Below are 15,410 nucleotides of genomic sequence, written 5' to 3' on the forward strand. Positions count from 1 at the left end.
CATGTCACATGTCAGGTAATGAAATATATAACGTGTAAATATCACCTCCATTTGAGCAGGCACCGTAGCGTCAGCGTTTTCTTCCTTTTCCGTTAGGACGTTGTTGGGGACAAAGCCTTCTTCTCCTTGACTGTTCCTCACTTTCCACCACAGCTTTTTCATATCCAACAACTGAATCATGGATAGAACATGCTTTATTATTTGATATTTCGAATATTTAGTCAAAATGTTGTGTTTGGATCAAATGAGACGTGAAATACCGCCACAATTTCGCCTTTCTTGAGGGTCAGCTCCCTGCTGTTTCTGGAGGTGAAGTTGTGCGTGACACTCATGCGACGTAGATTCTTCTCAGGTATCCTGGGTTGTGGTGATCATATAAGGATCATGAATTCCTCCACACATTACGGAGGGACAAACGCGCTAAATTCTACCCTGCTAAACTTGGGATGTGATATTTTTAGCACACATAAAATCCTTGATCACGATCTAAACTTGTGAAGCTTCAACCTGCTGCCCTTTGGCAGACGTTACAGGACCATAACAGCCAAGACAAACAGACTCAAGGACGGTTTCTTCCCAAGAGCCACCAAACTAAACTCGAGATCTGCGCCTAGGTGGACCTAATCAAGACTTATCTTGTACTTGCACTAAAACTCCATAGATTGCTAACCAATTAGTCTCTTTTGTACGAACTTATTTATGTCACCACTTACTCGTGTTGACTACTAATGTATTTTGTTGACTAGCTATATATTTATCATTATCTGTTCATTTGTTTGTATGTTATTTGTGCACTTCCCTTCTTATTTATGTTATTGACTACTTATTAATTCTTAACATATTATGTATTGTTGTTTGTTTGTTGTTATTTGTGCACATTGTGGTGAAGCTTTAAATTTCATTATACAATTTAATGAAAATAAAAGCATTCAGTTCAATTCAATTCAAATACCCAATTTCTACCAAATGCACTACTTTTCTATTTTGGCATGATTGGCAAAATGTACTATATTTAATTGGAAACTTGCAAATGGCAAACCTTGTAGGTATCCTTGTATTTTGTGTTACTGGAGGTGGAGACGGTGTCTTGATGGTGGTGGTAGAGGTAGTGGGCTGCACACAGAAAGCCAATGACCTCTTGTTTTTGTTTTCATGACTATAAGGCGCACCGCATTATAAGGCGCACCCTCAATTAATGACACATTTTAATTGTTTTTCCATATATAAAGCACACTGGATTATAAGGCGCCCTGTCTATTTTGGAGAAAATTTAAGACTTTTAAGTGCGCCTTACAGTCGTGAAAATATGGTAATTATTTTCTAAGACGGGACGGACCTTGCTCGGGGGGGGCTGTCGAACCTCTTGTAACCGGACCGGGGTCTTGGCGCTGGGTGCAGGGTTATCCCTCAGCTCAGAAGGCTGCCAGCCATCAAAAAACTCCAGGGTATAGGTCGGAATGTCTTCGTCGTCCTCAGGCCATCTGGTGCTGTGCAAAAGCAAGAAATGCCCAATGATATAATTCTTGCATTCTAAAGAGAACCCATGAAAAAGTACCTTGCATTAGAGCACTTGTACATATCTATTTTTTTAGGTTTTATGGTCAAAATGTAGCAGGATTAGTACTGTTATTAGCTACTATATTCTGCTTGCCATAACCAATTTTAGACAAAGTTAATCTTTAGCTCTTTTGTCTTGATTTGCCATTTATAGAAGTATTCAAAATATGAAAGAATGAAATCAAGACATTTAAAAAAAATGAGTTGCAACTGTAAAAAATACTTGGGTTATGGTGAAATATTAGCAGATGTAGTTGCTAGAATTTCACCAAAATAATGATAAAACAGGAAAACCATGTAAAAGTGTAAGGAAATCAAAGAAAAAATGAGTAGAAACAATCAAATGTGGGCCAAGTGAATTTTTCTCTGGGAATCTTACTTTTTATTATATTTTGTTTCGCTTAACAAATCTCTTGTGACGTCAGGTAGCCCAAATATTTGGCTGCCATTGACGTTTGATCACTTGCAGCCCTTCCCAGTTAAAATGGATTGCTATCAATAGCCATTTTCAATATAAATTTTGCTAACTACCACAACACATGGTCTCTAACCTGAGATGGCAGTGAAGATAATGATACATTTTGAATAAGTGACCGCTGCAGTGAGCGATGTCCCTGAAAGATTTACTAGTGTAAATGAAGTCAGTCCCTCACCTGGGGATATTCCAAGCATCTCCCAAAGACTGCCAAAGATTGTCCTCCTCCTCGGACGCTTCCTCACTCATCAGGCAGATGCACTGAGGGGTGAACAGGGGAGCCACGATGCTCGGGGGCACATCCTCGGGACACTGGGAGACAACCTGGGAAGACCATGCAAGTCAGGGGTGTCAGACTCGAGTTGGTTCGCGGGCCGCTTTAACGTCAACTTAATTTCACGTGGGCCGGACCATTTTAGACATAATATTTAGATTTTTTATTTATAAATGGATTAAAAGAACTGGATTAAAAGCCCTGAATATTCAGTTTTTTTATAGATCTAAAACAATGTTTATTTGAGCTTTTTTATATATTTTTAGATTTTACAAAATGATTTTTTAACCAAAAACACAGAAAAAATGATTAAAACATTACATTTATTAATTTAAAAGGAGGAAAATCAGGAAATTTAATATACATCTATACTCTTCATTTTAATTTGATCCTAAAAGAGAAAGTCGGCACTCATGATTTACTTTCCCGGGCCACACAAAATGATGCGGCGGGCCAGATTTGGCCCCCGGGCCGCCACTTTGATACCTGATGTTAGTGGTCAAAAACTTTGGTACACTTGCACACTTTGGGGAGATTTACAAAGATCATTAAAAACAGCCAACTGGAAAATTTTGCTCTGGTGCCTAAATGTATTTGAATGAAGCAGATTTTTTTTTGTAAAATGTAGGAAATGTGAAGAATTTCCCTTAAAACACATTACTGGGGGATTTTTGGAATGAGGAAAATATGAACTTTTAAAATTGTTTGAGGACTGTTGATGCCAAAGATGATTCATCTAGAAAGTTCATGGTCATAAATCATGAACAAAAAAACAAGAGTTTTCCCAATCACATTTTTGTTTTATTTTATTTATTTTGATATTATGCATTGATTGATTATTTTGTAGTTTGCAAATCAACTGACAAATATTTGTCATTTAGTACTGAATTCAAGGCATGAGCATATAAAAAAGCCAGGTTTTTAAAAAAAAATTTGCAATGATGTTATGGCGCAGATGGAAAATAAAAGCACTTTTGAGTCAGCATGTCAGATGTTTCTGATATCATAATTCTATAGAAAATTAACAAATTGATCATCTTTTTTTGTTCAATACTTTTATACTGTGACTTACAAATTGTAATGCAGAGAACAAGGAGTGCACAAAATCGGACACTCCAGGGTTGTCAATCTTACCCACTAGATTCACCTGTGGATACAAAGACATATTTTAATGCTTTAGTCAACAAAAACAAATTATAGAATTATAGATAAATAAGGCAATGTTGTTAAGGAGACATACCAGATGATTGAAACCATATTTAATCTTTTGAAGACACTCTACAAACTCTGTGGTTGGAGGCATACCGGCCAGTGCTGACAAACAAAATCAAAAAGTATTTGAGAAATTTCACAACTGAAACGGAACTGGTCATGTCCAGATGTCTGCATTGACTTACGTTTCCCTTTTTTCTTTTTCTTGTTTTTCTTTGCATTTTTCGCTAAAGAAGCAGCCACCTTTCCCATGAAGATCTCAACGTCCATAACAATGTGATTTAAAATGTCCTGTTGAGGAGTTTGCACAATTGAATACATCCATCTTTGAAATTAAGGTCCATACTTCTCTATTCCTTTGAGTTCAGTCTTTTTACATATAAAAAATAACAAAACTGAAAAAACTGAAAGTAGCACACACCCATAATATTGTGTTCCCCAATGCTTGACTGACCCATTTTTACATACCACATTTCTGTCCAACTCTGTGTAAGGTCGTGGAAGTTGCAAAGGTCCCTCTATAACTGAAGCCTTCTCTTCCTCTTCCTCCTGATCCTTCTCCTCCTCTTCCTCCTGATCCTTCTCATCATCTTCCTCCTGATACTTCTCCTCCTCTTCCTCCTGATCCTCCTCCTCCTCCTCGTCAACTTCATTCGGACTTTCAATCAGGTTTGGGTCTTCTACATGGGCTACGAAAGCAGGTTTTAACAAATTGCTTGCTCCAATTTTCGGTCCTGAGTCTTTATAAGTCTCACCATTGTTATCAGGAGGGTCCCACTCGGGAGGTTGCTCCTTGGCTTCTATTTGACTTGGGGTTGCCACTTCTTCCTGAGCTGCACTGTTGTGTTAAAAGTGCCACAATCAATTCAAATCCAAAGGACGAACAGGCATGGGCAGTGTTCAAATATATTCCAATTAAAAAAATGTCTGTAATTTGTAATGGAATTAAAATTCCTATCATATCGTGTATCCAACTACTCAAAGACCAAGTGTTTGTATCCTATCTTTCACCATGAATGGTGCATTCATGGACATGTAAGTAAACCATGCAATTGGCATTAAAAGAGGCTCCTGGCTTTCGAACCAAGTGCTGTTAACGAGTTATTTTTTTGTTTCTTTAGTCAAGATGACATGGAAAAACTTGCAGATGAGAATCATCTGACCACAGAACACTTTTCTATTTGGCTATACTTCATTTTAAAATGGCCCAGGGAAGTCATTGTTTAACGGGGCGAAAATGACAACATTCTGCATGGTTTCTTGGCTTTGCTGCTTACATGGAGGGATTTTTCCAGATTTTCTTAAAATGAAATCCCAAAATTTCTTGCAATTGTACTTTGAGGAACATTGTCCTTACGTTCTTTATTTTGTCACACACTCATTCATCTTATCTTTGCTTGTGAATAAGTGAGAAATTAGGGTAGCTCATTTAACACCTTATCATGGCTCCCAATTCCTAATTGTAGGCTGGTCCAAATAGTCCAAATTAATGAATATTAGATTTTATTAGATACATTAAATACCTTATATATATTCAATTGAATACGTACACTTTAAAAATGAGCAAATCATTCTAATCTATTTTTATTTATGTTTAAAACAACTTCCCAGCTTCATTGAAGTTGTATTTTGATATAGATGCAGGTAGTGTATTTTGTAGTTTGCTTTGACACATACCAACTACTACTACTACTTTTTTATTGTGTTTGGAAATACTATGTTGAATTTATTTTTTGCCTATGGTTGCGAACGAGTTTGTGTGGCTTGGTGTTCTTACCTTAGACATGCTAATGAGAGACCCTTTTGGACATAATCAGCCTGCAAACAAGACAGGAGATTACATTATCGAGCTCATCGCATTCACTACCATTGATGGCAACGGATGTCCAATCCATTGTGCATCGCCACCAATAGCATTTGAATTCGGTGCTCTTTTCACCCTGACGTCCTCGCAGTGGAACAGGTAGATGCTCGTGGTATCTTTCCTGCTGGATTTGACTCCTACGGCCAGGAGCGAGTTTGATGCTGGTGTGTTCAACACAGCTTTCAGTTCCAGGACGTCACACAGACGGATGGACTCCAGCACCTCCTGAAAAGAAGACTTACATCATGAGTAATTGTATCGCAGCGCAGACAATGTTGAATTCCCTTGACCCTATATATTATGATCTACTGACTGACCCTGGTTTCTACGTCGGTGAGTAGCAGGTTGGGCCCGTTGACCTCCAGCAGCATGTTCTGACCCCACACTCGACCCATCTTGTCGAGCAGATCGAGCCTCTCCAGGCAATCCGCGAGGCTCTGCAGCTCCTGGCTGTCCAAGTCGCATGTAAGGAGATGCTGTCACACAACAACAATAAAACCATCAGGACTTGTTTCATTTTATTCCTCTTTCAGGGACCAATTTATAATCTATTTGTACATAGGTTAAACATTGATGAATTCTCACGACTACATTTTTCCTTCCTTTATTAATTCCATATTTGGAAGATATTTTGCCTTCAACATTCTTTTAAACTACACTTTTCTGATTTATAGTCATCACCAATAGTTAATAGATTATAAAAAGGGTTGGTTAGTTAATCTTATAGAGCAGCAGTAACATTTTCATGACATGATTTTATGTGTATTTACAATATTTGACATATTTATCACATTGGCCCGAATATAAGACGACCCTCTCTTTTTCAAGAATCAAGTTTGTAAAAAGACTTTTTGAACACCAAATTCAATTATTATACACAAAATAATGATTATTTGTGTGTGCACTTCATGGTGAAGCTTTAAATCTAATTATACTTGTATAAATACAATAAAGGCATTCAATTAAATTCAATCAAGCATCAGTGTTCAGCATTTTCTTTAAAGGTATCTGGCGCAATCTAGTGTTGTAAATGGGTACAATGTCTAAACCCCCCATTTTATCAATAAGGTACAGTAACAGTGGTTGTTAGCTCGTGTATACACTGAACCAATTTTATTCCGCTTGTATCACCTACTTAAAATAAAGTCATTATGCAATTAAAACTGCCCACTATACTAGATCCTAACTTGGTTATAATTGTAAGAGAATAGAACCTAAAGTATCCAATGTGACTCCGCATGAATGACAGATTTTAGAGTCTTACCTCTACTCTGTAATGGAAATATTTGATGGCCTTGCTCATAGAAGTGGCGTACTCCTTCCTCCGCACTGTTGAAACATCACACTGTGGTTCATGAAACTGAAATTTGACATCATTTAAAATCCTATGGTAATGCTACTTACAGTAAATTGACTTTGCGCTGGGCTTTGACATGAACGACACCTGTGATGACGTCTCATCTGTGACCGAGAAGCTAGTGACACAAGAAATGTAAGAACATTACAGGAGGCCAAGAGCAACCACGCACTACAGAATTCAGAAAAAAACTATAAAACACAATGCATGATTATCTTTTCTTAGCGGGAATGAGGGTAAAGAAAAATGCCAGCTTTATGCAATGTTATCAAAAAAACTTTACTGCATAAAAGTAAACATCAGAAAGTACAAATACTATCAACACATTTTTTAAAGGAATTGAGTTGAGTAGTAACTGTAAAAAATGATTATTACTTTGCATCAAAGGAAGTATAAATGTTTTAGTATTGTATTACTTGAATGTTGTGACTTTTCATCACTACTTGATGATTTGTCTGTGAGTGTGTTAGGATTAATAAGGTAATGAATTATTGATTTAGGACAACTGACGTACTTGGACTGTACGGATCCGGCATAACTGCTGTTGTCATTCACCAGTGGACTGTCACTCCTCAACATCGCTACACACTTGCTTCTGTTTCTCATAAATTGCATCATTAAAAAAAATTCAGCAGTTAATTTGTACCTTTTTCAACATTGCACAAAACAATATAATCACAAGTTATTATTGGCTACAGAGATAATATTAAAAATATCAAAATGACAATTCAATATACAGTGATTAACATTACTGTTTTGATTTAGTTTGATTCAAACCAGAAATAAGAACATTTCAAACTTAAGCCACATTTTCTCTGTCTTGCTAGACATCTTAATCAGCCACTAGAATTTGTTTTTTTTTTCTTCAGAAAATGTGGAAATAATAGGTTGACAGCTTAAACGATAAATGTATATATCATTTTAGAATGCAAACATGTTGGCTTTCCAACAATTTATCAGTACTGTTGACATGGAAAATGAGATCAATATAAATATATTCAAGTTTTAACACAAACAAAAGGACATTCAATTTATAATTTTGCATTTTATCGTAATGACAAGATTGTGGGTCAAAATTATTTTCTAATAAAGAAAACAACAAGCAAACACAAACTGAAATGTGCTATATCACTGTTTTAGTCATGGAAAGTGTACATCTAGAGCTAAAACAAAACAAAAATAAAATTAATTCACAAGGTGCTTACCTTTTTTTTTCTAGTTTAAGAGGTGCCTTACAGAATATTTCCAAATAAATCCAACATGAATTCAAGTTATAGCCTAAATGAAAACACTTAAGAAAAGACGGAGGACTAAGTCCGGTGTCCGTGAGACAATAAATGGAAGGACTGACTGTATTTCTTGGTGTGGCATCCCACCCGTGCAAAGGTCGCCTGTTGGATATGGAAAAGATATTGCAGCCTACAACGTTGCCACGGCGATATCAACTAACTGGTACACTGTGCTCTTAAAATTTTGACAACTCTATGTGATTCACTGGCTGTGCACATTATCACCGTGTCAAAAACACTGAAAGAAAACTAAAAAGTACATTAAACATTATTTTCCTTGGTGTGGATTACAGATTGAAAATTTTCCATTTCTATAGAGAAAGGAAAACTGTTATACAGATAACATTTGAAAGCACACAGTACATTAAATATTATTTAAAAAAACATTTATTATCGTATCACCTGAAGAGGAATCACCCTGTTAAACATTAATTCAAATGCCGTCATTTAGTGATGTAACAAACACATGATCCTGTTTAATGACTGGATTCATTAAGGCTCACTAAATAATCATTCTTGAACAAACACACCCATGCAAGGTAAGAGTTACAGCCAACAATCTTATACATTTGATTTGAAAAAGTCTCTGATTGCTTTCTTAATTGGAAACTTCAACCTGCTACATAATAATGTAGTTTAAAAATAAATAGATTAAATTATTGTAATTATTTCTCTAAGGAGTCCGACAAAAATAAGTGAAATAATAAATATCAAATGTGTCACTAACATGGCTCCATAGATTCATTCCCATGCATTTCCCTGTCTCTCTCACCATACCTGCTCAACTCAACCCCCTAAATGGATAAATCTTGACTACAATTTGACATTGAAAGTTAACATTTGTTCCTTTATATAAAATAATTAAAACATTTAAGCATTGATTCAATGTTGTGTTGATTTAATTCAACATTTGATGTTATACTGAAGATGGAAGTTTGCAGTTTAAAATGGCTGACGCAAGATGTGCAGACTAATGTGTATACTACATCGTTTTAAAAGGATAAAATACAGTACCGTTCAGCTGCAGCCTCAGAAAAACAGTCTTCTCCTTGAGAATTGTATGCTGGATCACATGACTAAAACAAGAATGATTGTGTTGACAGAGAAAGCATGCCAAATACATTAAAATCAATACCAACAAGTGTGTGATTGACAGTCAGCACAGATATGTTTAAAGCAGGGGTGGCCAAACCAGTTTTCGAGGGCTGCTGTGGGTGCAGGTTTTTGGTGCAACCAATCTTGCACAGACACTTTAGCCAATGAGATTCCTGCAGAAAACAAGAAGCACCTGACAGCAATCCACTGATTGCACTTGTAAAACACCAGATTGGTGGAAAGATGTGCTGTTTATTGATTGGAATGAAAACCTGCACCCACTGAAACCCTTTGTGGAATAACTTAATGAATTAACTGCCTTAAAGAATTCTAGCACCAACAGGACAAGTCTTTTTAAAAGCCTCATTTCTTGTATTCATTTTTGTAATTCAATCACATTTGTCAGGGTTGTCCACAATGGTCTTTACTTTCAACCAATCCAAAATATTTATTCATTTTTACTTTAATCTTACATGATCTTAAATGTTCCCATCTTTTTTATTTTTTTAAATATTACGGATGTTTTACTTGTAACTACATAATGCAGCCACAAGAGAGTAACTGCGTGACACCACCAAAACTAGTAGTCAACTTTCACACAGTAAATGAAGATAGTTAAGTATTCCACACATTTAAAGCTTGTGTGACATTTTTATTGTACCCGAAATAGGATAAAAGGCGCCACAAAACACCATAACATAATGTATATAAAATTGAAAGCTGTATTCTCAAGGATTATTTGCATACAATTTGTAGATTAAAAATAATGTATATACAGTCAGACTAATTTTAAAATATATTGTCTGACAAATCCCAACCGCAATATCAGTTTTGGGGTATCTGTACAATAGAAAAATTCTTTTTCATATGCTTTATGTGCTGCTTTTAAACTGTGGGGTGGAAACAAATGGAAACGCTGCCATGTTTAGGATTAACAAGGCAATATCTGTTAGTCATTAACTAAATTTAACCAGTCCTGATGGCAAGCAGGACTTTGGCCCATCTATGTTGTGCAATTGCACACTAACTGTACAGAGTAGTGACCACCCAAAAAAACAAACATCTATGAGATAGTTTTAAATAGGACAGACACCTTAACAAGCAAGCTGTGGGGAAAAACCTGAATATTGGTCCTCGATCTGTTGCCAAAAGGTGCTCACTGGCCTTGCAGGGCCTGGACAAGGTTCAAGCCTGCGCCAGGAGGCAAAACCCAACCTTCCTGGGGGCCTTGGTTAGTGTGTAACAGGCAGTAGAGCTGCTTCAGATGGGTCACTATGTTGTCTTTGATATCGGGGATGGAGATTTGAAGTCGTACGCTGCCGCTGTCAAAGGATCTTGTGTTGTCTCCGGAAAACATCTCGGTGATCATGCGGGCAACCACTGGAATGATCTGCAACAAGATGACGTGACTCAAATTATGACGAGCAATTTCACTTTTGCGAAAAAGCGCAAATCATAGAAACATTTCATAAATGTGACACATTTATGGTCATTTTATATTTCTCATTAATTCAATTTTACGAGTCCTTCACATAGGGCGGAAAATATGTTTACAATAAACGTTTTGTACACCATTTGCTAAAATATTTGGTTTTAAAAGGGTTTTAATATCAGTTTTTTTTTTTTATGTTTTATTGCACCCGTACCAAAATTTCGTTATACGCAACTGACAATAAAGGCTTTTGATTTGAAAATTAAAATAAATCTGTTTAGCAGGAAAAAAAAATGCTTTTACATGTCAAAGATAATTCTTCTCCCGGTAATACTACTTTTAAATCCCTTATATCATTTAAAATAGCTCAGTCAAAGAAATTATAAAGCATAAAGCAGAAGTAAAACAGACAAAACAGCTGCTACGGAGCAAAATTACACTGTCGTGTTTATAATGAACTCTAGATGCCACATGATGGCAGCAAACCACTACTTTCTCCGAAATTAAATCCTTCCTTCACCTGCATATAGATTCCTAGGCATAAAAAAAATAAAGCAGCATTTATTATATTCGACAGTAGCAATAAAATAGCAAGATTTCTCACCTGCACCATGATTAGTTTCCTCTCAGTTGGCCTGCCATCAGGCCACTCCTCTCCAAAACAAAGGCTGATTTCAAAATGTGGAGGATTTGGGGTTTGACCACGTTGGTGGGCAATCACACCTGGATAGCATGAGAATCACTCCAAATTTCAAATTAAGGATGTATCCCATGCAATGACAGAAAACAAAACTTACCACTGAGAAAAGACTCCAGGCAAAACAGTTTGACCTTTGTCTGTCGCTCGATAGGATTTGGCGTCGAGGGATTGGGCGCGCAGGGGCCGGACCAGTACACCTTGCACTGGCAGAGCCGCACGGCGTAGATATCGTGGCCACTGACCTCCAAGATCAGACCTCGGTCCATCACGTCCAGCAGGCGGTTTGTGAAGAGTCTCTGCTTGTCATTGGTGATGTTCTCCGTAGTCGGAAAACGCAACTGCTCCAGGCTGACCGGTCCAAACAGCTCCTCTTGGTTGACCATGGGGCCCAGATCGCCATAGAAGAGCCTGCAGCCCAGTGGGTTGCTAACGGTGACGGTGGGACACATATCCCTCCCTCTGTACAGGAACCGCACCTCCAGGTCGGTCACTGGGTTACAAACACATGACATTAGAGACATTAGAATAGACTTAGAAGCTCAAATCCAATAAAAATGCTTCATATAAACACCTCAATCAGAATAAACAGGCCAAATCAAAATTGACTTTCATTTCATGGACATGGGGAGCTAAGATACTTACAAATACTTTTAAAAATACCAAATAGGAGTCTGCTATAGGCCCTAGGTCACCATTGTTGGCAGGGATAGGCTCTAGCACCCCCCGCGACCCTTTTAAAGATGAGTGGTGGGGAAAATGAATTAATTAGTCAGTCAGGAGTTCGCCATAAAATTAGATTAAACTTTAGTCATCCCGTACTCGGTATGCCATTTTTACTTGTCCCATCTCCCAATAACAAATTTGAAGTTCAAATAAAATAAAATAAATTGTAACTATTTTGGGGGAGTATTATTTGTTTCATTGCTATTACAAGTATAAGGAACATTTGTTCCAAAGAACATAACATTTGAAATATCAATTATCATTTGTAAAATGTATACGCCAGCCTCTTTCCATAATCTTTTTATCAAGGTAGAAGAAAATTAGTGTATACCTGATATTAGAAAGGTTTGCAGAAAATTGATATTTATAGCCTTGCTCCTGTTGTTCAAGATTTCCAAATGTTTATCCTTGTTGAATGGTTACTCTATGTTGTGCAACGCTATTATACATATCATCAGAATAACATTTTCTTCATCTCTCCTATTTTTATTTTACCTATTTAGATACTTTTGCCTCTACTACTGTGAAAAAGCTAAAATAAGTTTGTAAGAACAACCATTTTACTGTCATTATGCAAAAAAATGTCAAATCATGCTTCTTGCGTCATTCTGCTCCAATCTCATGTAATTAAGGTTTAATCATCCTATTTTTGACCTGTCGCAAAAGGTTTCTTTAATAAAAAAGTAATAACATTTGCTACTATACCATATCGCATGTAAACAGTCTATCTGACCGTAGAATCGTAATTTAAAAAAGGGCCTCATGTAAAACTGACATGGACAGGATGAATCAGAAGCGGTGTGGAATTAGTAATATGGTACAAGGAGGTGATTCAACCGCAGAAATGTAGTAGTGTGGACATTTTTAGTCCGAGTACAACGTTTACATACTTGGGAGGGAGCTGATCCACATCTCCGGAGAGGCAAATAAGGTTTCAGGAAGGGAAGGCGCCAACATAGAGGGATCAGCAAGTGGGGCAGATGATATTTCAGTCATGGGCGTGGGAGTCATCTCCACATCAACAGGCTCCTGTTTTGGCCAGGGTTTAATGGGTTCCTCTTTAGGCCAAACTTTATTGGACTGGGGGCAACTTGATGGAGGTGGCATGGAAGACTCTGAGCCCATAGGAGACCACAAGAGGAGAGGAGAAGGACTTGTGCCTGGTTGGGGGATTTGAGACTGCAGTGAGAATCACACTCGATTCAACCTAGGTCATTATTTTCTCCATTTTATTCATGGATTCAAACAAAAGGACAATTAGCATTGAGTATTTACCATTAGATGGGTATGGAGGAAGAGATTCTGGCGTATCTGGAACATCTTCCTCGGCAACATCTTCCTCACCCGGAGTCCAAGAACCAGCATCTGATGATGCTGTGATTTCATCAACAAATGGGGAAGTTAAACTATATCCTCTGGACATATTCTGTTGTATTCACACGCAAGTGTTTGTCCCCTGACCAAAACGGCCAACCACAATGTGAACAAATGGAGATAAAAAAAAAGCTAAACACACAAGATATTCAGTTAATTAACTAATGAGGGAGTTAAACTCATGGCTTCATACTCATAAATACACGCGTGACCGGACGTTTGGTCGCCGGACTTTTGGTCGCCGGACGTTTGGTCGCGGACGTTTGGTCGCGCGGACCCAAACAACCGGCGACCAAACGTCCGGCGACCAAAAGACCGGCGACAAAACAAGGTAAAACAACACGGTCTACGCATCAATAAAAGCCAACAATGGCCCTGAGCAGTTTCACTGAGCGGACATGAGTGTATAAGAGTTTGTATGTACATGAGTTGTCCCCTTAGGAAGGGACATCAGTCAGGGTCTTAACAAGTTCTCCAACAAAACACAATAAAAGTACAGGAAATTTGGAGCTTTTCTTTAGCCTAATAATTAATAGGGCATTAAGTATGACTAAATGATAATTCGCAGTTTGTATTTAGGGAATTTGAGCAACAATTTAAAATGGTAATTATCAATAACCTTCCGGGCGACCAAACGTCCGGCAACCAAAAGTCCGGCGACCAAACGGCCAAGTATCAAATACACGAGGATGAGCACACATTATTGATTTACCTGGGTTACTTAGGGGTTGCAGGATGTCACAGACGTCATATATCTTCAAGGGATCCATGGGGATCTCTTTGGTACCATCGTAAATGAGGTTGAATTCCCTACTTTTGTTGAGGGCACATCGGAGCTGAGCTTTCCACTTGGCGGGATCAGGTTCGTCCGAGCCCTCTTGGAATTTCCCCGTCTCCACGGCCCATGCCTGGAGGAACATGTCAACACGTAACATTTAAGTTAAAAGCTACCGGTCCCCGGCCCGGCGGTTGGGGAACCCTGATTTCCATGTTTTCTTCCTTAATAGTTATCATCTGAATTGTACAATTTAATTAAGGCAGTGTTGAGTTTAGGAAGGTTCATTTATGTATTTATTTATTTATTTTAAAGCCCTGCATGACCAAAGTGGAGCTCCTTCTGGAAATTTTGGAGATATATTATTAAACAAATAATGCATGATTTGCAATTTTAATTTTCAATTAATATAGTAAATATTGCCAGGCAATTTCTAACTTTTGAGGGCGGGGGCGCCCTAAGTTTGTTCATTGATTGACACGTTTGCATCTGGTTTTAAGCTGATCTTTACCTTGAATATAGTGTCCTCGTCCTCGTGTTGCGGTGTGTGTCGAGTGGCGTGTTTCCACGGGATCTTGAAGCGCATGGCGTCCCGATCGATCCATTCCAGGCCGGGATACCTTCCGTTGTCCACCTGGGCGACCAGCCACGGCTTCAGACGGACACGTCGCGGCGTGACCGACATGGCGACTCGAACACCCGCCGACGGTGACGCTAAATCGCCTGTAAATGTTACCTCGATAACTCAATCGGAATGATGTTCGACAGCCTATAACTTGGCGATCTTCACTGGGAGTCATATGTTCCGCACGAGCGCATCGATACAAAGTCACGTACCTACCTGATCGAACCCGGAAGTCGCGGTTCCTTTTCACCGTCGATCTCTAATACATATATTTCTTTCTTTGTCGAAACTAACTCACACTGTGGGAAAGCGAACCAAAGTTTCGAGTCGATAAATCACAACGGGAAGCTCAAAAGGTGACCACAACAAAGTTTGACGCCGTGAACTCTGCTGTTTTTGCCTCGATTTCCTCACTCTCCCCACCCACTTACTTCCTTGAACCGAAACTCAGGTAGGTCTTTGACGTCACATCAATGACACACCTTTTCCATGATCCATCTAAGGGCGTCGTGCATGCCACCCACCAAATCATTTACATGTCAATGAAAAAAGGGATTCCTATCTTTTGAAAGTTTAGCCACCCATTTTGCTTTGGCAAGTAGCCTTTTTGGGTCATGAATTAAAGAGGGGGCGTCGGCTTCACAGTTCTGGGGTCGAG

General features: G+C 38.2%; 2 protein-coding genes across 3 annotated transcripts in view; both read right to left on the reverse strand.

The window, feature by feature from the left end:
* eps8l3a (EPS8 signaling adaptor L3a) overlaps positions 1-8,111 on the reverse strand; it is a 9,302-nt gene extending 1,191 nt beyond the window's left edge. The window contains 17 exon segments of the mRNA XM_077603232.1: positions 46-171; positions 261-357; positions 1,040-1,113; positions 1,337-1,487; positions 2,211-2,356; positions 3,379-3,453; positions 3,547-3,620; positions 3,704-3,809; positions 3,987-4,198; positions 4,274-4,326; positions 5,266-5,336; positions 5,458-5,607; positions 5,700-5,858; positions 6,647-6,711; positions 6,787-6,857; positions 7,254-7,334; positions 8,091-8,111. Coding sequence (XP_077459358.1) covers positions 46-171; positions 261-357; positions 1,040-1,113; positions 1,337-1,487; positions 2,211-2,356; positions 3,379-3,453; positions 3,547-3,620; positions 3,704-3,809; positions 3,987-4,198; positions 4,274-4,326; positions 5,266-5,336; positions 5,458-5,607; positions 5,700-5,858; positions 6,647-6,711; positions 6,787-6,857; positions 7,254-7,334; positions 8,091-8,110 — 1,731 coding nt within the window. The 5' untranslated portion in view covers position 8,111.
* A 1,643-nt stretch (positions 8,112-9,754) lies between these two features.
* irf6 (interferon regulatory factor 6) lies at positions 9,755-15,224 on the reverse strand. Of its 2 annotated transcripts, none has more exons than XM_077603546.1 (8): positions 14,969-15,224; positions 14,639-14,850; positions 14,065-14,260; positions 13,254-13,352; positions 12,869-13,138; positions 11,353-11,745; positions 11,160-11,278; positions 9,755-10,513 (listed from the first exon to the last, which is right to left on the reverse strand). In XM_077603546.1, exons 2-8 carry the CDS (start codon positions 14,810-14,812, stop codon positions 10,280-10,282), a joined length of 1,485 nt encoding a protein of 494 aa, XP_077459672.1. In that variant the 5' UTR covers positions 14,813-14,850; positions 14,969-15,224; the 3' UTR covers positions 9,755-10,279. The 2 variants fall into 2 exon arrangements, with proteins under 2 accessions (XP_077459672.1, XP_077459671.1); XM_077603545.1 differs by having other exon boundaries at positions 14,965-15,224.
* Positions 15,225-15,410: the final 186 nt, after the last annotated feature.

The sequence above is a fragment of the Stigmatopora argus genome, chromosome 6, assembly GCF_051989625.1.
Source record: "Stigmatopora argus isolate UIUO_Sarg chromosome 6, RoL_Sarg_1.0, whole genome shotgun sequence".
Taxonomy (NCBI): Eukaryota; Metazoa; Chordata; class Actinopteri; order Syngnathiformes; family Syngnathidae; genus Stigmatopora; species Stigmatopora argus.

What these genes read in the sequence shown, in the direction of transcription:
- irf6 (XM_077603546.1), bottom strand. Translation starts at nt 14,812, where the DNA reads ATGTCGGTCACGCCGCGACGTGTCCGTCTGAAGCCGTGGCTGGTCGCC. An exon ending in ACGAGGACACTATATTCAAG is followed by an intron (nt 14,261 to 14,638) that starts GTAAAGATCAGC and finishes ATGTTCCTCCAG; the next exon opens with GCATGGGCCGTGGAGACGGG. An exon ending in CCTGGAGTCTTTTCTCAGTG is followed by an intron (nt 11,279 to 11,352) that starts GTAAGTTTTGTT and finishes CATGCTATCCAG; the next exon opens with GTGTGATTGCCCACCAACGT.